The sequence below is a fragment of the Hyperolius riggenbachi genome, chromosome 7 (genome assembly GCF_040937935.1).
Source record: "Hyperolius riggenbachi isolate aHypRig1 chromosome 7, aHypRig1.pri, whole genome shotgun sequence".
NCBI classification, from domain to species: Eukaryota; Metazoa; Chordata; class Amphibia; order Anura; family Hyperoliidae; genus Hyperolius; species Hyperolius riggenbachi.
In genome coordinates this window covers 93,690,417-93,710,966 of record NC_090652.1, presented here as the reverse complement: position 1 = coordinate 93,710,966, position 20,550 = coordinate 93,690,417, and the positions used below count along the sequence as shown (strand labels likewise).

General features: G+C 46.5%; 1 protein-coding gene across 1 annotated transcript in view; it reads right to left on the bottom strand.

The window, feature by feature from the left end:
* Positions 1-11,083, bottom strand: part of ZNF598 (zinc finger protein 598, E3 ubiquitin ligase) — a 54,189-nt gene extending 43,106 nt beyond the window's left edge. Inside the window, exons 1-3 of the mRNA XM_068244342.1 lie at positions 10,003-11,083; positions 3,436-3,548; positions 1,620-1,749 (exon numbers count right to left, since the gene is read on the bottom strand). Of these exons, the coding sequence (XP_068100443.1) occupies positions 1,620-1,749; positions 3,436-3,548; positions 10,003-10,182 (423 nt within the window). The 5' untranslated portion in view covers positions 10,183-11,083. The remainder of the gene's footprint in view (positions 1-1,619; positions 1,750-3,435; positions 3,549-10,002) is intronic.
* Between the last annotated feature and the right edge of the window lie 9,467 nt (positions 11,084-20,550).

The window sequence follows — 20,550 nt, the reverse complement described above, 5'->3', positions numbered from 1 at the left end:
ACCTGCATGTTTCCTCCTCTATTGAGCTCATCCAAACTCCATTGGTAAGTGGTTTTTTTATATTTTAATATTTTATACAATCAAACCTTTTCATTGGCTTATTTTTAACCTTATTTGCCAGTAATGTTCTTACGGCTTTATTTGTATACATTTTAAATATTTAATTATAGTTTTTCATTTTTGCTATAGTGCTCCTTTAAATAAAGCTTGCAAATCCCTTAAATGGTTTTTAATGTTCCAAAGACTATCAGACGCCTCAGCTGACTTTAATCTACGTGTGTACGGGGCTTTAGCCAACTTATCAGGAGGGAAGGGAGGCTGTACAATCATACCACCACTACCTTCACAGCCCTGCAATGTTCAAAGTCGGGCTCTGTTCCCACTAAAGCGGATGCAAAATGGACACAGTGAGCACATCCACTAAGCAGATGCGCTCCATCATTTTGCATCCACAATGATCGCCGCTCACCTGTCCAGCCGCCGCCTTGGTTCCACCCTGAAAACAGCCTGGTGGCCAGCAGAAGCATGGGGCTCTCCACTGGCTGCAATAGGCTATTTCTCCCTAGCAACAGGGAGAATGGCTGCCGACCGGAAGTAATGCAGTCTCCGGCCGGTGATTCGGGAGTAGGCTTGGAACTTGCACAGGAGAGGGAGGGAGGGAGGGGGAGAGGGAGAGAGAGAGGGAGAGAGGGAGAGAGAGAGGGAGAGAGGGAGAGAGAGAGGGAGAGAGGGAGAGAGAGAGGGAGAGAGGGAGAGAGGGAGAGAGAGAGGGAGAGAGAGAGGGAGAGAGAGAGGGAGAGAGGGAGAGAGAGAGGGAGAGAGAGAGAGAGGGAGAGAGGGAGGGAGGGAGGGAGGGAGAGGGAGAGGGAGAGGGAGAGGGAGAGGGAGAGAGAGAGAGAGAGAGATCCTAGCCCGCCTGCGCTCTCTCATATCCCGATGACGGCGGAAGGCCGAAACTATTCAAGTGCTCACTTAGAACCACAAGGGTGGGAAGCGAACTAGCCGGAGAGGGTCCTAAATGGTATAGGACCCTCGTTATGTGAGTGATACTTATACAAGCCTGTTTGATGTTTTTATCCACAAATAAATTTGCCTTGAACGTTATCCACTGAGAGAATCCCTCTTTCTTTTCTTGGGGTGCACGGATCTGCACTACAGGCACCCACGATACAGTAGGGATCTCTGGAGGTGGATTGGAGTATATGTATACCGATCACAGCGTAATCCCTGGCGCTGTGGCATTGCATGACATTTTCTGTGGATGAAAGAAGGATTTATCCTTGGCACGGCTGCAAAGGTTGTTGGTAAAGAGAAAGGAAGAGGATACTGTGTTTTTATCTTTTGGGGTGCCTCTAATCATCTATTCATGGGGTTTTAGACTGTTCATTTACAAACGTTTTACCGATCAAATGCACATCATAACTTTCCATTAAAATAGCAACACAATATAGCATTCATCATATAGACTTCTGCATTTTATGTAAACAGACTTTAGTCCCACAAAGACTAAATCTCATCTCCCAAGACACAGATATTTCCCTTTTCTGCTAAAACAGTGATCTAGCCCCACCTGGTGGCCTGGGGCAGTGACACACACTGCCTGTGCCTGAGCAGCTTACCTTTAGATGGTTAACACACAGCTTGCAGCAGAAGAGCTCGTGGTGTTTTCTCATATGTTGTTCTAGATCAGCAAAGGTGTGGAAAGGCCTCACTTCAGAGCACATCCAGCATTCATGCTGTAGCAATCGCCTGCAGAGAAAACATACACAAAAGGGAATATTGCTGCACAAGAGAGACTAGCAAACCATCACGCAATACACAGTGGAGTTTTAGCATTCCCAGTATTGACACCTGCATCTTAACTGCAGCACTTTACTGACTATACTGAACAGGAACTGACTGCCTCTAAAAAAAGCTCACACTGGAATGTCCCTACTAAGGATGAGCAAGAATGGTTTTGTAAAAAGTGAAAACCACCCCAGAGTGTGCATGGGGGCGGCCCGTCAGTTTAGGCTGTGTTAGGTGTGTTATCTCAGCCTCGGTCGCCCGCTTTGGGTTTCCTGTAAAGGGGATCTAACAAATAAAAAAATAAAATTAAAAAAATAAATAAATAAAATTAAAAAAAAATAAAAAAAGTGCCAGTGCTGTCAAAAGTAAATATAAATAGCTAATGATATGCAATGTCAACCTTAGATCGGGAAAGAGAAAAATTTGTATGTAATACTAAGCTCATTTTAAAGAGTCTGAAGCCAATTTAAAAATTAGTTTTTACCTGTTATTTAGGTTAAGGAATATGGCGAGTGCTAAAACGCTGCATTCCCACTGCAGAACAAGGATCTGGGGCAAAAATCCACGACTTTCAAAGTCGTGGATTTTGCTGCCCGGGGAGGCAGAGCTTAGCGCTGTAGCTCTGCCTCCATTAGCGTTAATCCTCTGCTGATCGCCGCCTCTCCCCGCCCCTCTCCGTGAAAGACAGAGGGGCGGCGATCAGCAGGGATTGACATGAGTAGAGGCAGAGCTACAGCAGAAAGCTCTGCCTATACTAGGAAGCGCTCCCCGGTTTTTGGTGGGTATAAAACCCCAATCTGCTACGGAAACGCATCGTTTTAGCACTGGCCATATTCCTTAACCTAAACAACAGGTAAAAAAAAGTTTTTAAAAATTGGTTTCAGACTCTCTTTAAGCTGCAAGCTTTCGAGAACATTTAGTTCTCTTACTCAGGCATAAAGTTAGACAAATGAAATGCAAGTAATGCAAACTGCAGCTTCAAATAGCGGGCGCTTGCACATATTACCATTGGTGCCTAGGGCAGTGCCTGAACGCCTGCAGAGCCTCTGCCATTTTTCAGTTTTTGCAGCCGATTTGCAGTAGTGGGGATGGTGTTATAGTGTACCAGAGCTGAATATAAAAAAAATAAAAGTTTTATACATACTTAGACCAGCCCCATCCGCTTGGATCGCTGCCACGCCGCCGTCCTCCGCTTCAGGAACCGGGTCCCGTCACTTCTGCGAGTCGGGGCCAGTCTACGCAAGAGAAGTGCGCCCTCCATAGAGCTCTCCAGCAGGTGAGAGCGCACTTCTCTTACGTCAGACTGGCTCCAACTGACAGAAGAGACGGGACCCGGTATTAGAGATGCAGACATTGGAGGACAGCAGCGTGGGAGCGATCTGAGCAGATGGGGCTGGAGGAAGCCTCAGGTATGTATAAAAAAAACTTTTTGTTTCGGTAGTTAAGGTTAGGCATTGGTGGTGGTGGGTTGGTTTGGTTAGGCATCGCAGGGGGGAGTGTCCGGTAGTTAAGGTTAGGCATCGGTAGTGGGAGGGTTCTGTGTGAGAATAGGGTTAGGTTTGGCTGCAGTAAAATATCTGTAACAATTTGCCTTTAGATCTACATTAATTTCTGTTTGAAGGATGCCTTACAATAAGTTTGTATTACCTGAACAGAGCGAACATTCTGCCATCACTGAAGTATATGTCGTGTTTCTTCTCAGACTGCATTTGGGAGGTGTTAATACTGGAGAAAGGAACCACCTTCTTAATAAAAACCACCTGAGGACACAAGAACAGGGATGTCAATATGACAAATTGCGTTACACCAGTGTCGCTCAACATTAATTGCTGAAATCCTTTATTAATGACAGTACTTGCTTAGTACAATCTTTCAGACCATCAATTTAAAGTATACCAGAGATGTCAAATTGTAAAGCTTTGATAATTACTCGGGGCTTCCTCCAGCCCCATAAGACTCGTCCGAGTCTAGCGCCGTCCTCCCGTGGTCTGCCGTTCAGCCACAATCAGCCCCAGTAACAGGCTCAGTCGCATCAGTCCGTGTCTACTGTGACCCAGACTGAGGCCCTCTGCAAATACAATTTGTGATTCCGATCATAGACCGAAATCGCATGTAGTGTACAAGAGGCCTCAGCCTGTTACCAGGGCTGATTGCCGCTGAACGGCAGACCGTGGGAGGATGGCGTGGGACTCAGACGAGCTTATGGGGCTGGAGGTAGCCCCGGGTAAATATCAAAGCTTTACAATTTGAAGTCTCTGGTCTACTTCAAATCGGAATTACCAATATAATTTGTGACTACGTATGTGATCATACATGAAAGTTTGTTTGCATCAAACCAATACATCTACCTGTTCAGACTGAATCTCACAATCTGGTGCCCAGTAACGGTGCAATCCAACAGCTAATTGATTGTTTGATTACTGTGGTGATCGGAAACAATCTGTTCCTATTAACGACTGAATTCCCACTAACCAATACATTTTTTTCAGAACGATCAGGTTAAAAAAACACCCCCTGGGGGTTACTAACCTTGGCAGGGGGTAGCCTCTGGATCCTAATGCGGCTTCCCCCGTCCTCTTCCCCGTCCAGAATCCAGTGCTGGCCGCCCCAGAACACTGGCGAGGTAAATATTTACCTACCACAATCCTGCGCAGGCACAGTAGCAGATTTCTGATCGGGCTCAGGCAGAAATAGCCGAGCCCAATGCAATCCGCTAACCCATTGGAAAGCTGCTACTGCGCTGGAGACGGGGAAGTTAAATATTGAAGGTGCCACTGCGTCTGCGCCACAGCCAACAGGCTTGTCGGCTGTATTTTTGGGGAGCCAGTGCTGGATGCCTGAGGCTTCGGAGGATGGGAGAAGCCGCATTAGGATCCAAAGGCTCCCCCTCCCGAGGTAAGTATGCCCCAGGGGGTTTTATTTAGTTAGAGATTCTCTTTAAAAAGAAACTTTCTAGCACTCTGCCATAAAAAACAAAAAAACAAAAACCAAAAACACACACCCCACACACACACTTCATTATTCTGAATCGTTTTTTTGCTTGCTGGTGGCTTCTAGGGCATTTTATTGATAAGGTGTGAAAAAGAGAAAAAACTTAGGAGAAAAAGTGAATTGAAAAAGGGCCACAGTGTTTTACGTTATACAAGCAGTGATTTCAGTCAGTCATAACAAGAGCGCACAGGGTAAATCCCTGTAGAAAAAAAAGCCAGGCGTGAGCTTTCACACAGTGATGAATCACGCTCAATCTCGCACAGGAAAGTTCAGTCATGACATCACCCTGACATTCTTTACCCAGCTTGTCACAGACGTGTTCTTTCTAAAAGCAAGTCAGCCAAACACAGCATTCTGCCAACACAGCACAGGCAGAAAAATGATCAACTACAGCACAGTATAGGGTACTGGGGAAAACCACAGACAACGGGAGCCCTAATTGTGCAGTATATCACAGGTAGATGGATAAATAAAGTGTATGAAAAGGGAATACTCACAAAGGTGGATTGCACACGGGGCAACCAATCACTTCAAGCAGGTGGAGTGTCTTATACCGGACTCCACTCAGGTAAGCCAGTGATCCTGGAGGCTCTCTTGGTAAAGAACCTCATGCACTCTAAAACCATGAGGTGGTGTGGATTCTACCTCAAGTTTGGTGCATGGGACTCCCCTCACTGGAACGTGGAGGGGAGTAGGACACAGAAGGGAGTAAAGAGGCGCCCAATGGAGTATAAAAAAAATAAAAACTAAAAGGTTGAGGTGGCTTACCTCAGACGACAACTTACTTTGAGTAGAAAGGAAAGGAAAGTAGGAAAGCTAGAGGCGCCCCGAATGCGGCGATTAGACTGCAGTGGCACTTTATTTGGCCTGAGGAAGTGGGCTAGATCCCACCAAACGCGTTGCCTGTGCTTATTAACCTCCTTGGCGGTTCATTTTTTTCCGCCAAGGAGGCTGCATTGCACTTTTTTTGTGATTTTTTGTTTTTGTTTCATGTAGCTACCTGAGTGGTAGCTACATGAACCACCACTAGAGGGCGCATGTGTCCCTCTAGTTCGATCGCTGCCGGCAACAACAGCAAACAGGAGATTGCGTATAGAACGCAATCTCCTGTTTGGCTTCTCCTGTCGCCATGGCTACGATCGGAATGACGTCATGGACGTCAGCCGACGCCCTGACGTCAGGAGCATCCGATCCGGCCCTTTGCGGTGCCCGGGAGTGATTGGTCTGGGCAGCGCAGGCCTCTGGCGGGGGGGGGGCCCTCTTCCACCTCTGCGCACGGCTAGCAAAGTGCTAGCTGCGCGTACAGCACTTTATAGAATGAAAATCGCCCCACTAGGGGCGGAGATATCCTCCGCGGCGGCTTACCCAGTGTCCAGCACGGGGTTACCGCTAAGGAGGTTAATAAACATTTCTACTCAAAGTAAGTTGTCGTCTATGAGGCAAGCCACCTCAACCCTTTAGTTTTTAGTGTTTTTAACTCTTTAATACTCCATTGGGCGTGTGTGTGTGCGCAACGTGATTATAGAATAACTCTATATTTGGGAAGCGGGCGAGTGGGCGAGGTAGACAATAGCAGCACCTGTTATAGAGGTATGAAGTGGTTACAGTTGAACTGCTATAGGAAGGATGTTATGACTGCAGTAGTTCTTATTAGAGGGGACCGAACACAAAAGTGGCATATTGTACAGAGAAGACATAACAACAGACCTTGATATGCCTTGTTGGCTGGGAAAGCACCCAATAGCAGCACCTGTCATTGGAGGTTGGGTAGCAACACTTGTGATAGGGAGTAGATAGAGGAGAGGGCCTTTATAGAAAACGCAATGCTGGGACTTGTTATGGGGTAGTCCCGTCCAGCAGGGCCTAATATAGGGGAAACATTAAAGGACAACTGTAGTGAGAGGTATATGGAGGTTGCCATTTTTATTTCCTTTTAAAGTGGGCCTTAACTCTTGCACAGGACAGAAGGAAAACAGAGAAATGCACCCTGTGTGTATTTAGAGTTTAGCCTGTCTAATCCCCCTCATCTGTGACTAAGCACAAGTTGTAATTTGATCTTTCACCTGCACCAGCTGACTCCCACAGTAGAAAAGCTAATTGGTAAACACAGGATGTTAACCCTACATCTGCTTCCATAAAAGCAGGAAGTACACACACTGCAGATTTATTGCAGGATTTGTATCAGATGTAACAAAGAAATCTTTTTCTTTAAAGGTTATTATGCTGTTGCATATCCTTTAGATCAGAGAAGAAGTTCTGAATTCAGGTCCGCTTTACAGTACTAGTTGCCTGGCAATCCCTGCTGGTCTATTTGGCTTCAGTATTGTTTGAATCACACTAGAAACAAGCATGCAGCTAATCTTGTCAGAAACACCTGATCTGCTGCATGCTTGTTCAGAGTCTATGGCTACAAGTATTAGAGGGAGAGGATCAGCAGGATAGCCAGGACACTAGTATTGCTTAAAAGGAAATAAATATGGCAGCCTCCATATACCTCTCATTACAGTTGTCCTTTAAGGCAAGCACATGACAGCATCACCTGGTACAGGAAAGACTTCAGAGACTTTTAAGGAGTGACTAAAACACCTATTGTTAATATAGAAAGGGGGGGGGGGGGGGGAGCTTACAGCTGGAGATGAAGTGGTGTGATATAACAGTTCCACTGGCTATAGAGGGCATAATAGCCATTGTAGCTCTGCTTGGTAAAGAGTGTCAGTCAGTCTGTGGGTACAATACATTTTTCATTGTAGGTTGAGCATTGATCAGGTGAAGGTCCAAACAGGAAGACCCATATAGGACCTGTCTTTTTATACAAGGCTTATTAATACAGATTGTCGGTCTGAAAATGGTCTGTCAATTTTTGTTTACCATTTTTAAAAAACGTAAAATTTGAAGAAGTGTGAACAGCTTTTTCACCTTGGTGACCAATGCTGCAATTTCTATACCATGATTACATTAAAGCAGCTACATGCTGCTCTATTCTTTCCCCCCCCCCAATACAAATGTTATGAAGTAGAACAACAAACGTACATACACTCAATTCAACATATACAGTATTAACAGTGTCCAATGTAAAAGCGCTTCAAGTCATTTAGGACACAAATCTAATTCACAGGACATTGCCTAGGTGATGCAAAACATATGGCTTTCAATGTTAGCTAGAATTGTGTGTGCATGCCGATTGTTCTTACTGTATATACTCGAGTATAAGCCGAGTTTTTGACCCCAAAAAAGTAGCCCAAAAGTGGGGGTCTTGGCTTATACTCGAGTCATATAAGCACAGAGAGGCCCCCCAATGTGCTCCCGCCGCAATATGAGATCTGGAAGTGCGTGGTAATGGCTGTCCGTGTAGTCCTCAGCGTGTGCAGTGTGCCCGAGCAGGATTTGGGAAAGACTTCTGTTCTGCCCACCCCTGTACCTGAGTTCCAGTGAGTCCCCCGGCATATGCGGTGGTGGTGCGTCCATTACTCACTCCCTGGTGCCCGATTGTCTCCCCAGCATGTGCGGCATATGTAGCGGTGGTGTGTCTGTCGCTCATCGGTCTGTGCCGCTTGGAATCTCTGTGCATCTTGTAGTTACGGTCTCATTGCTATGACGTAATTACAGGTGTTACTAGATGGCGCCATAGCAATGAGACCGCGGCTACGAGAGGCAGAGGGATTCCAAGCGGCGCAGACCGTTGAGTGACAGTCAGACACACCATCGCTGCATATGCCGCACATGCCGGGGAGACAATCAGGCACCAGGGGGTGAGTGACAGATGCACCACCACCGCATATGCAGGGGACACACACAGGAACTCGGGTATGGGGGTGGGCGGCACAGAAGTCTCTCCCAAAGTCTGCTCTGGCACACTGCACATGCTGAGGACTACATGGACAGCCGTCACCGCGCACTTCCAGATCTCATATTGGCACTTGGGGGACCACATGCGAGGGGTGCACAGGGGAGGGGGACAGTCCCTCTTTGGGAACCAACAAATGTGCACCAAACTGCTCTGGTGGAGCACCATGTGCTGCTGTACGGAAAGGGGGAAGGGTATGCATGAAGCTATACTCTGCAGGAATTTTATTTGACGATCTTGCAAGAAACATAAGAAACTGTGGATCAATGAACTGACCAGGAGCGTTGCTGCAGGTGAGTCCAGCAATGTCAGGAGACACCTGTATGCATTTTAGAACGGCAGGGGCACAAATGTCAGCTACACACACACACCATTCCAGTCTGGCATTTTCCACTGTATATGTACTTTCTACCCAATCCAATCCACCTGTATTCTCCAAATAATGCTTTCTTCTGCACCGTTGCACCACTACGTTTCCTACCCTCGGCTTATATTTGAGTCCATCATCTTTCCCAGTATATTTAGCTAAAAGTTAGGGGGTCGGCCCATACTCGGGTCGGCTTATACTCGAGTATATACGGTGTTTTCTTTGAGAAATTAATAAAAATTCTCAAAAAAAAAAAAAAAAAAAAAAAAAAAAAAGGAAGAATTGTGTGTGCACACAACACGAAATAGCCTTCCAAACCAATCTGGCTGAAGTTAACCATTAAACATAAACCGTTACTAGAGACATTTCTGTCAATGATCATCTGTTCTAGGTGTCACTCCTTGTAATGTAAGGTGGTAACCTCTTGTCTACTTATGGTAATATGTACCTCAAGGCCAAGAGGAGAAGACCCTATCTATGTCCAAGTGGGTGGAGCCTCCACACACTCAAGCAGCAGTGGGACTCATCCCTTGACAAAGGAGCATCTTACTTTCACATCAACTAAATCTCAGCTTCAAAGTGACAGCTCCTCAATCTTAAGTCATGCAAGTCAGCCCTTGCGGCAATATGGTTAACTCCCCCATAGCATGCAATGTCCAGAGGCGGCGAAAATGGTGCGTTAATGAGATAGGTTGTAGTAAACTATGCCCACACTCTTAAGCCAATCGCAACGCTTTGTGCTGTTGAGTGTAAAGTAGACTAGTGCCAAAATTTCCTGAAATTGAAACATAGAAGCATGAGTAAAAAAGCAAAAGAGAACGTTGTGAAACATGTTAACAAAAAGTACAAAAAAAAAAAATCTTAGTAGTTACTATGCAGATCTACTTATTTTGCTGTTCTTAATTAGATAAAAACAATCCAATTCCCTAAGGCAGCAAAACTCAGTTAAGTACCAGGGACACATTTTACCAATTCTTGTACAAACATATTTGGTAATGCGGTTTGGACTTGCCTTATCCAGTTCTTCCCTGCACACAGCACAGTACTTCTGCTCACACAGTACCCGCATTTTAGTGGAGCAGCGGTAGCAGATAGGATGGTCACATTTTCCCACAGCATACACATCTAGCTCTTGACAGCACAGCACACAACTCTTCTCCAGATCTGGCGTGTTTGGTGTTCTGGATGCCATGACTGTGACAAGAGGCACAAATACTGGACTTGCAGTCAGAATGGGGAAATACTGTTATTGAGTAATATGTCTCTAAAGATGTAACCTTTAAAAGCAAATAGTGGTTGAGAAATACAGCTGAAAAGTAGATTCTTGATAGGTCACAAAAAGACAATTAAACACACACACAAAAAAAAAACCACGTAAAAACACGATTAAACAGTAAGAAGGGCAAACAAGTGTTGATGCGAGAGTTTTGAAGGTCTAACACTGTAGTACAAAAGAAGAATCAAGGCGTCGAGGGTAAAGTCAACTAACAAGCTTGCTTTACAGTATTGAAAATGAGCCTTAGAAGACAGGTGTAGATGAAGTTAGCCAATGACAGGACAATAAACAGAGTATTCTGGGAGATCAGAGTACAGAGAGCAGGACTCAGGACACAGAGGATTCTAGGAAAGCAGGACTCAGGACACAGAGGATTCTGGGAGAATGGATTACAAGGAGCAGGACTCTGAACACAGAGGATTCTGGGAGAGCTCAGTACAGAGAGCAGGACACAAGACACAGAGGATTCTGGGAGAGTGGAGTAAAGGGATTCACGGAGAAGCAGTATTCTGTCCGCAAGGGATTCCTGGGTAGCAGGACTCGGTATTCTGGTAAAGCAGGACTGGGAAACCGGGAGTGGAAGTGTCCCCTGTCAGCTCCTGGAGGGGTTGAGCGGGTTGCGGAAGCCGCGTTGGACTCTGGGAGCTCGGTCGGTGGTGGCAGTTCTCTATGGCTGTCAGGTGGTAGTCGGTCCCGTCAGCCGCGGAAGACCTAGCCACAGCCTGTAAAGACTCTGACGCTCCTAATGTAGCTTCTCCAACGAGCACACGATACCGGCTAAGGAAACGTCACCCTGAGCCGGAAACGCACCATAGAAGAGAGCGGAAGAGCCCGCTGCTGTTGCCGATCTGGCCGTGCTGGAGGACTCCCTCGCTGGTGCGTCACAGAACAGAACTTTTCAGTTAGCTGACTGTGCATATGCGGGGCGATACTTTCAGTTTGCATTTACTTGCATAGTAAATTGTAAGAGTACTTGTCAGTTAGGCTGAGATAACCGTTTGTGTCATCAAGGGTAACTCGTCCAGACAGTTATTTTTTTTATAATGAAGTAAAGCATATAGAACTAGTCCACTGGAGAAATGCTTCTCTTGACTAGCTCGGCTTTAACCCACTTGGCATTATGATTATTTCTGGATTTTAGGGTCTAAAGAGCGGTACCATTTTTTTTTTCCCCCTTTAAGACCCTGGAAAAAATCATGCTACCAGGGAGATCTGCAGCAGCTCAGCACAGAGTCACCTCCCTGGGATCCAGCGCTGCTGTTTTTTCTCCGTCCTCCGGGTGTCGCTGTAACCCTACAGTGAGATTGACGGCTGTCATCATGATGACAGAGAGTGATCTCACCAGGGGGAAGAAGGGCCTCAGAGGAGAGGAAGAAGAATGCAGTGTTCTCCCCAGGCTATTTTAGCTGGGTGCTCCACCCGGCTAGATCTGGTGACCACCCGGCTGTCATCGGCTCACCTCCTCCTATGCTGTAAGCAGAGTTGCCCTGCATTTTCATCTCGCCCCACCCGGCTGCTTTTTCATGCCACCCGGCTGGAAAAAAATTCTGGGGAGAACACTGGAATGGCAGCTAACGTTAGGATCCCCCGGGAGGTGAGTTAAAACGACTGCTGTGCGCTACATTCTTCAGTAACCTCCCGGTGGCTACCATGAGTTAAGCTCGGGGATACTGCTCCTGGCACGTTTTTACCCACCCCGAACTGAACTCGTGATTACTGCTAAGGAGGTTAATCCATATTCCCACTCCGAGTCTGAGCAACTGGGGGGGGGGGGGGGGGCTAGGGGCAATCTCCAGCACCCGAATTACGCTGCTGCTTGGCCATAGACATAATAACATTGTTTATGGCAGCGCCCAGGTCAGGTGCAGTGCGAGTTAGAGCGCACCCCGAAATGACATGCTTCGTTCTCGGGGCACCCGCTGCTAAGTTACTAGCTCCTACAGTAAACACGCACATACTCTGAACATATCCGACAAGAGCTTGTCAGATTTGCTGTTATGGCCATGCTTCCCGTCAAGTTGGAGTGTGGCTATTCTGCAACTCTACGAGTTTTAACTGTACTTGCACAGTAAGCTTAAGCTGCTCATCTGCAAGTGGGTCCTTGCTGCTGCTGGAAGTCAGGTGTACTCACTACTGGCTTTCAAGAGCAAAGCGTTGGGGAAGTAGTGTGGGTACAGTCTGATATTTATTTATTTTTAACTATAAAATCTTGAACAACTAAGAAGAGTAAGACAATGGCTATCATGTATAAAGCATTTCCGCATGCGGAAATGCTTAAAACAGCTGACTTTACCGAACACTTAGCAAGTTCGGCATTCATAAAGCCTCTTTCCGCATGAAAAACTGACACTACCGAGCAGAGTGATAAATCACCGCCTTGTGGGGTGATGATCGGAACAAATGTTACAAAATGTAAATTCATAAAGATTTCCGCAAGCGGTGTGAGGTCGGGAAGTACCGCTCCCTCTGATGTGGCGATACCAATGTAAAGTGAATGGAGACACAGACCTCTCAGGCAGCTGCAATAGAGCGGAACACGGAGAAATGTATCAACTCGGCTGCTTTCCTGTGCTTCCGCAAGCCTATCGCCTGCCTACCGCCAGCCTAGTTCGGGGAATCTCTGCACTGCTATCGCAACTGGATACATTTTTATGAATGCCCACCCAGAATTCTAAAATACCAGCAGCAGTGTTTTCCCGCATTGATTCTCCTTACCGACAGCTCCTTTATGAATGATAGCCAATACATTTTCAGCACTGATACCATGAAATAACTTTTGATTTTATGCTTACTGTATAGTCTTTTTTTTTTTTTTTTTTTATAGACCTACAAGAAATATGAACATTGGTTACTGCAATCATCAGTTACAACTCAAGAGCAGGGCCATAACTAGAGGGGAGCAGCCCTTATGATCGCAAGGGGGGCCCCAGCTGCCAACCTTCCCTTCCTCCGATATAGGGCACTATACTTCAGATCAGGTGCTATTGTGGCTACACTTGTTATGGATGTGAAGATCATGATAGCCACACTTGCTTTATGACCCCTGTGAGATAGGCCCCAAAGGGAGGCAAGTAAAGGGGTGTTAAAGTTTTGCTGGGGGCCCCATGTATTGTAGTAATGCCACCACTCAAAAGTGTTCCAAAAGGATCAATTCATCATAGACTACAGTGTTAAACTCAGCCTGTACAAGAAGAGGTCTATAAATACTTAGGTATGATGCCAGTCTAGTGCAAGGCTGCTTGACTATCAAACAGAAAAAGTGGTCACAAAGACCTATTGGTGAGCGCAACATTTGTCACATCCCTGAATCCAGAAAAATGAATGGAGCCCATGGTGGGCTAGATTTCCTCCCCAAGTGTCCAAATGCCCATCATTATCCTCAGGGTCCTTCTTGTTCCCCAGAAATTCCCCAGAGAGGACCATGCGATTTTGAACCACACAGGTGCAAGTTCTGAACCATGTGTGCAAAAGGAAGTGCTCGTTCACAAGAGCTTTCTTTCATTGCACATGTGTGGTTTGAAACTCGCACATGCGCAGTTCAGAATCGCATAGAGCCTATTGGAGAAACTTCAGGGAGAAATAAGGAGAAGGAATAGGTGGGAGCCCCAAAGACAACAAACAGGGTCAGGAGACTTAGAAGAAGGTAATCTAGCCCACCATGGGCTCTATTCAATATTTTTTTTACCCATGATTCGGGGGGTACTTTACAGAGGAACTTGAATATGGCTTAATCAATAAATTGATAATTTGTAACAATATTACTTGATACAATTGCTTATTTTTAACAACATTTAATTTATTTCGTCAATGTTTACTCATTGTAAAATCTTTTCTCTCTCTGATTTATATTCGTAGATTTAGCACAGGGGCCAACATCTTTACTTCTGGTAGGTGCACCACTGCTGAATGTTTGTGTACTGTGTGTTCTGAAGTCAGTAGAAGCAACACCTGGTCTCCCAGAATGCTCTGGGCAGAGAATTCCGCATAACTAAACAGCCTAGGCTAAACATCATTAGGCTCTATTCATAAAACCTTACCGCAAGTTTTCCGCTCAAAACAGCGGATTTTCACGTCCATTTAGCAAAGTGGGCATTCATAAAAGCTGTTCCCGCATGAAAATCTACAATCCCCCAGCAGAGCGAGAAATTTCCGCCTTCTCCAGTGTTTTTCTAGATTTATCTAGAAAAAAGTAACAAAATGGCCATTCATAAAGATTAGAGGAAGCGGTATGTGGACGGGAAATACCGCTTCCTCTGATTTTGCGGATTACATACAAGTGAATGGGACAGACCTCACAGAGAGAGCAGTGCACGGAGGGACTCTGCCGGCTGAAGTGTTTCCGCATGCCTTCCGACAGCTTACCGCTAGCTTTCAGCGGGAGATCTCCGCTCTTGCATCGCAGCTTTCAAGATTTTTTTGAATGACCACCCAGAAGTGTAAAATACCGCTGCGGTATTTTACCTCTACGAGTATTTACGCCACAAGTTTTTTATGAATAGAGCCCATTGTGATAGTGGGGTTACATATCAATATAATGCTATATATACTGGTATATAAAGAAAATGTTTCTGGTGCTGAAACAAGGATAATTACTACATTACACTATCTAAAGTAGGGCTGCTTTGTAGTAGCTCGGGGATATCTGACTGAGCCTTAAAAGACCAGGCTACAAAAAAAAAATAGGTTTCAAATAATACAGCAGACTGACTATAGTCGAGATCAACATTACTCTCAAGCCAGGGCATAACAACAACCCAGTGGGCCCCCAAGCATAATAATCACAGGACACTCACAGGGATCTTGTGGAGTCTACGCCTCTGTGTTTTTACAGGACAGAGGGGACCCACCCCATATTAAAAAAGGGGGTTTGAAAGTTTTGGATGATCAGTATATAGCTACGCATAGGCATAGCCATAATTTGGATGATCAGTATACTGTATATCGGATGATCGGTATATATCTATGCATAAGTATAGTCATAATTTGAATAATCAGTATATATATCTATATCCTATATAATAGGATGCGTGTGTGGCGGGTGCGCGCGTGTGCGCAGTACATGCGGCGGCAAAAAACACAGACCCTAGATCCCGTTTTTAAACGGGCTTGGGTCTGCTAGTATATCTATATATCTATATCTATCTATTTATCTATCTGTATATTGTACAGGACCACTTGGACAGGTCCTGGTTGGACGGTACATTTCTCCTGCCTGTGTTGTTTGGTCTCAGTGAATCCTGTCTGTATCCGGAAATGAGTCCAGGATTTTTGATTAGTAACCAAGGTTGCTATCTTTGATAGCAGTTTCAGGGCTAGATTCAGGAGTGAGAAGGATAGCATGGGTGGGCCGCTCACTCCACCCGGATACAGACCAGATTTTCATACCTGCCCAGCAGGAAGGCAGGTAATAAGTCAGGTGCAGACCTGTGCACTCTGGCTGAGTGTGTGCAGCAGTGAGCTGCAAGCCTGTGTGTGTGCAGCAGTAAGCTGCAGGAGATCTTATCACACCAATATCTGGAGGAATATTCCCAGCTTTCTGTGAGGAAACAAGGCTGGACTGTGCAGGATTTGTGGACTTTCTTTTCCTGTGGACAGTTGGATGCTCTTATGTGGCTGAAGTAAGCCTATTTTCCTTTGATTTTTGATGCTGATTCATGAAGCTTGTTTGTTTTAAGCGTTCAATGAACTATGCTTTGAACTGACCATCTCCTGCGTGCTGGCTGCGAGTCCCAGTCCCCCTGAATATCAATACATATATATATATATATATATATATATATATATATATATATATATATATTTCTCATGAAAAATGTGTTTAACTGTCTCTAAACCTTATTCCCAGCATTTTTAGGATACCATAGCCAAAAAAAACTAGGAAGACTGGGGGAGCGGGCATATGTCACCTGTGCCGATGCCTACCGCTCCCCCTATTCTCCTCTCTACCCCCGCATTTTACCTGAACGCACCCCAGAATCTTCTTGTAAGTCGCCGGAGTCGGGCTTCCACACAGGAGCTGGCCACGGCCGGGACGCAATGCGTAAAGTGTCTCTCTCTTAACTCAGAATGTTGGGAGGTAAGATAATTAGGTGTATGGGTCCCTGCATTAAAATAATTAGAACTATTTAATGGCATAAACTGTAAATGATTATGATCAGTTCATTTCAAGACTGAACATTTTGATCTTGTCCAAATGCATCTTAAAGGTATTTTGTGAACTGCTACAATTATAATGTAGTCACTCATTGACACAACACGACATAAATGAAAGAGGAACTGTAGTGAAAATAATATAATAAATAAAATTGCTTAATTTTTAGTCTTGTCAGGTGCCGCTCTGTGGAATGTTTGTTTCTGAGAATTCCAAAGCCAGTGAATATAATGCCTAGTCTCCCAGAATGCCCTGAAAGGGGAATTCCGCACAGCTAAACAGCCTAGGCTAAGTATCACTGGGAGGGCGGGGCTACATACCAAGATACCCCAATATATAGATATAGAAAGTACTTGTGATGCCTAAACCAGGATAATTACGGTAATGTAAAAGTGGGTGTCCAAAATTATTTACTGCATTCCACTATGTCACTAAAGTGCGTGTTTAGTCCACAGAGACCGGCACCATCCAATTTAAGCGTTGCTCTTTTATTTTTCAATGAATCAGCATTACAGCAATAAGATGCGACGTTTCAGGGCAACCGCCCCTTTATCAAGCTTTGCTGTGTGAATGACATAATACAGACAACATCATCCTCTTATATACCCCAGTGTTAGCCCAGACTGACCAATAATATGGCGTTTACAAATTCACCACCTATCATATTGCTCCGCAACTTGCGGACCTGATGGGGAACTAGTCTGCTTATAGGCTATTGTATAATTTAAATCTGGTCTACCCCACTCTCTCCCTCCTTACCAATAGATGCCGTCCCTCAGCCGCGCCCCCTGCGCCGGGTCTCATTGCGGCCCCTCCCACCAGGCTACCGCTCCGGCGGACCTGATGGGGAACTGGCCGACATGACGCGCGGTGCGGGGAACAAAGTCCCCGCCCCTCGCGTTGCCCAGCAACGACAGACGCCGGCGGCCGCCGCCCTGCGCTGTCAGATGAACAGGGGGAGCGGCCGCGACAGCAGCCAATGGGAGGACACCTTGTCATAATATCAACAACCATTCTGTCCGTGATCACCCACATATACTGCTACTCATCAATACATATAAAGTAGAATAAAGAGCCTGCGGAGAGAACTGCTGGCGGCAGATAAGAGGCTATATCTCCTATCATACATAAACCCAAACACCTATAGCTATAATCATATGGTGCGATGGCAGGGCTGAGGGAACAAATAAATCACATATTAATCTAGCAATGTCATATCATGAACACATTAATTTTACTCACTTATAGGTAACTAAGCGGAATAATAAAATTAGGATCGTTGGAGATGAAGGGATCAGGGCCCAGAGGATGGAGGAAATGCAACAGAAATTTATCAATAGAGGTTATCCAGATGAGATAGTACAGGGAGCCAGAACCAAGGTGCAAGATGGCAGGGTGGGGGATAGGAAACGATCTGGGGAGCACAGGGAGCGCATACCATAAATCCTCCAATAGCCTATAAGCAGACTAGTTCCCCATCAGGTCCGCAAGTTGCGGAGCAATATGATAGGTGGTGAATTTGTAAACGCCATATTATTGGTCAGTCTGGGCTAACACTGGGGTATATAGGAGGATGATGTTGTCTGTATTATGTCATTCACACAGCAAAGCTTGATAAAGGGGCGGTTGCCCTGAAACGTCGCATCTTATTGCTGTAATGCTGATTCATTGAAAAATAAAAGAGCAACGCTTAAATTGGATGGTGCCGGTCTCTGTGGACTTTACAATTGAGTGACTGGAGTGCAGCTGGTCACACCGAGGCACATCCACCTGGCTTTAAGAGGAGTGCTCCCAGGGCCGGCCCTAGACTTTTTGCCGCCTGAGGCAAAAAAAAAATTTCCGCGGCCCCCCCCCCCACTCTCGGGGGCCGTCGAGCTGGAGGGGTAGCTGGCAGGACGGGGGTATTGGGCCTAGCGGCGGGGAGGGGGTCGTACCCCCCCCCCCCCCCCTCGCCTGGGTCCCCCGAACTGCGCTCCCCTCCAGCCTTACATAGAAGAAGCAGCCGCTATTTGTAAGACGCACGGGCGGGGAGGACTCACCTCTTCCCAGCGTGCGCTCCACTGACATCACTTCCTGCAGCGTTGCAGGAAGTGACGTCAGTGGAGCGCACACTGGATAGAGGAAGAGGTGAGTCCTCCCCGCCCGTGCCTCTTACAAATAGCGGCTGCTTCTATGTAAGGCTGGAGGGGAGCGGAGGACGGGGGACCCAGGCGAGGGAGGGGGGGTACGACCCCCTCCCCGCCGCTAGGCCCAATACCCCCGTCCTGCCAGCTACCCCTCCAGCTCGGCGGCCGGCTCCCCGCACGGACGGGCGGATGCCGCCCCTGGAAATTTGCCGCCTGAGGCAAAAGTTTCACCCCGCCTCATGAGCGGGCCGGCCCTGAGTGCTCCACTATCAATACGATTAAAGTGCGTGTTTAAAAACTTGTACCCACCCCTGTCCGCTGCATGGGAAGAGCCCTCTCCACCTGACTGTGGCAGCCACATGGAAAACCGGCCACCCACCAAGCACATACATGCCACACACACAGCTTCATAATCAGTACGCTTAATACATTGGATCCCGCAACCAATTAACATGAAAAGTATACACCGAATCTATTTTTATTGTTATGGAGTCGTTTAGAAATCGATAAAATAAAAAATTGCTCTATAATGCTAGCATATAACAGATTATTTTTTATTTTTTTTTGACAAAATATTGAATGAGGATTCCCAAACTATGGGGGCATTTGTGTTATCTAGATTTTCCCAAGTCCTTACAACTGTAAAGTTATGTTCTTGCATCTACAGCCTTGTACACAACTTGATTTAAGTCGGCTGAGGGGGCTGATAACGACCATCTTGGCCAATAATCAGGCGTGTGTACAGTGACTCCCAACCCACAAGCAATCTTCCCGGCGGATCACCTTACCTACAGTGGTGGCCATTTTTTTTGTGCACGCCATCTCCCTCGCCCGCCGTGTGACGTCACGTACGTGCCGCTTCGTCTTCCCTCCGCCCCCTGCATAGCAACAGAATGTGTCGTCAGCTACAGAGCTGACTTTGCGTCTGTGCGGCTCAGTGATGTCACCCGAAAGAATCGGGTGCCGATCCCTGACCGGCAACTCAAGTCAAAGGTTCGTACACACTCTAAATTGAATTGAATTTCTGTCATGAGTGATGTCACGCTCATGCGCAGAGAGTGCCCGGCAACAGGCGCGCGATTTAAGACGCGCACTGCCGGCCCAGCGCAGCCGTTCTACTCCGGGTCATAGCGACCCGGAAGTAGTGCAGGCCCATAGAGATTCGCTGGTTAACGGTTCGCTCGCATCTCTATTCAGGGTCTATGTCTAAGTATTAGAGAAACGGGATCAGGAGGAATGCTAGGCAACTGGTATTGTTTAAAAGGAAATAAATATGGCAGCCTCCATATCCCTCTCACCTCGGGTTCCCTTTACAGTTGCTTGCCCCTCGCCATCTCCCCTGATGGCTGCTGTCACCTGTAATTCACTGAAAAAGGAGGCAGATCCGTTTAACTACTCTATTAAAAGTCCGATTTTTATTTAAAGGCAAAGATACTGGACATGGCAAATCTGCTCACGTGTATCTGAGCATACACTCGCTCCTTAGTCATAGCTCTGACTAAGGAACGAGTGTATGCTCTTATACGCATGAGCTGATTTTCCATGTCCAGTATCTTTGCCTTTAAATAAAAATCAGACTTTTAATGGACTAGTTGTGCTGATCTTCCCCTTTTTCAGTGTCTGCATGGCCTGGCTGCCCCTGGTCCTGCTCCTGGCGTGGTGAGTGGTGTCCCTTTCCTTCTTTGTATCACTTGCAATTCAGCCTGAAAGCCTGGCTGAGTTGAGCTTTGTCGTGCATGTGCAGCCCGGCCAGGCATGCTCCCTCGCCTCGCTCACGTGGCTGGGAGCGTTCTGTGCTTGCGCAGTACTACTGTGCAAAAGCAGAACGCTCCCAGGGACGGGAGTGCAACAAGGTAGCGCACCAGGCTGAGTATGCGCGATGAAGCGCGACTCTGCCAGGCTTTCGGGCTGAATTGCAAGTGACAGGAGCCACCCGAGGAGACGGCAAGGGACGAGTGGCCTTAAGGAAGCCCCAGGTAAGTATGGAACCTGAGATGCTTCTTGTCT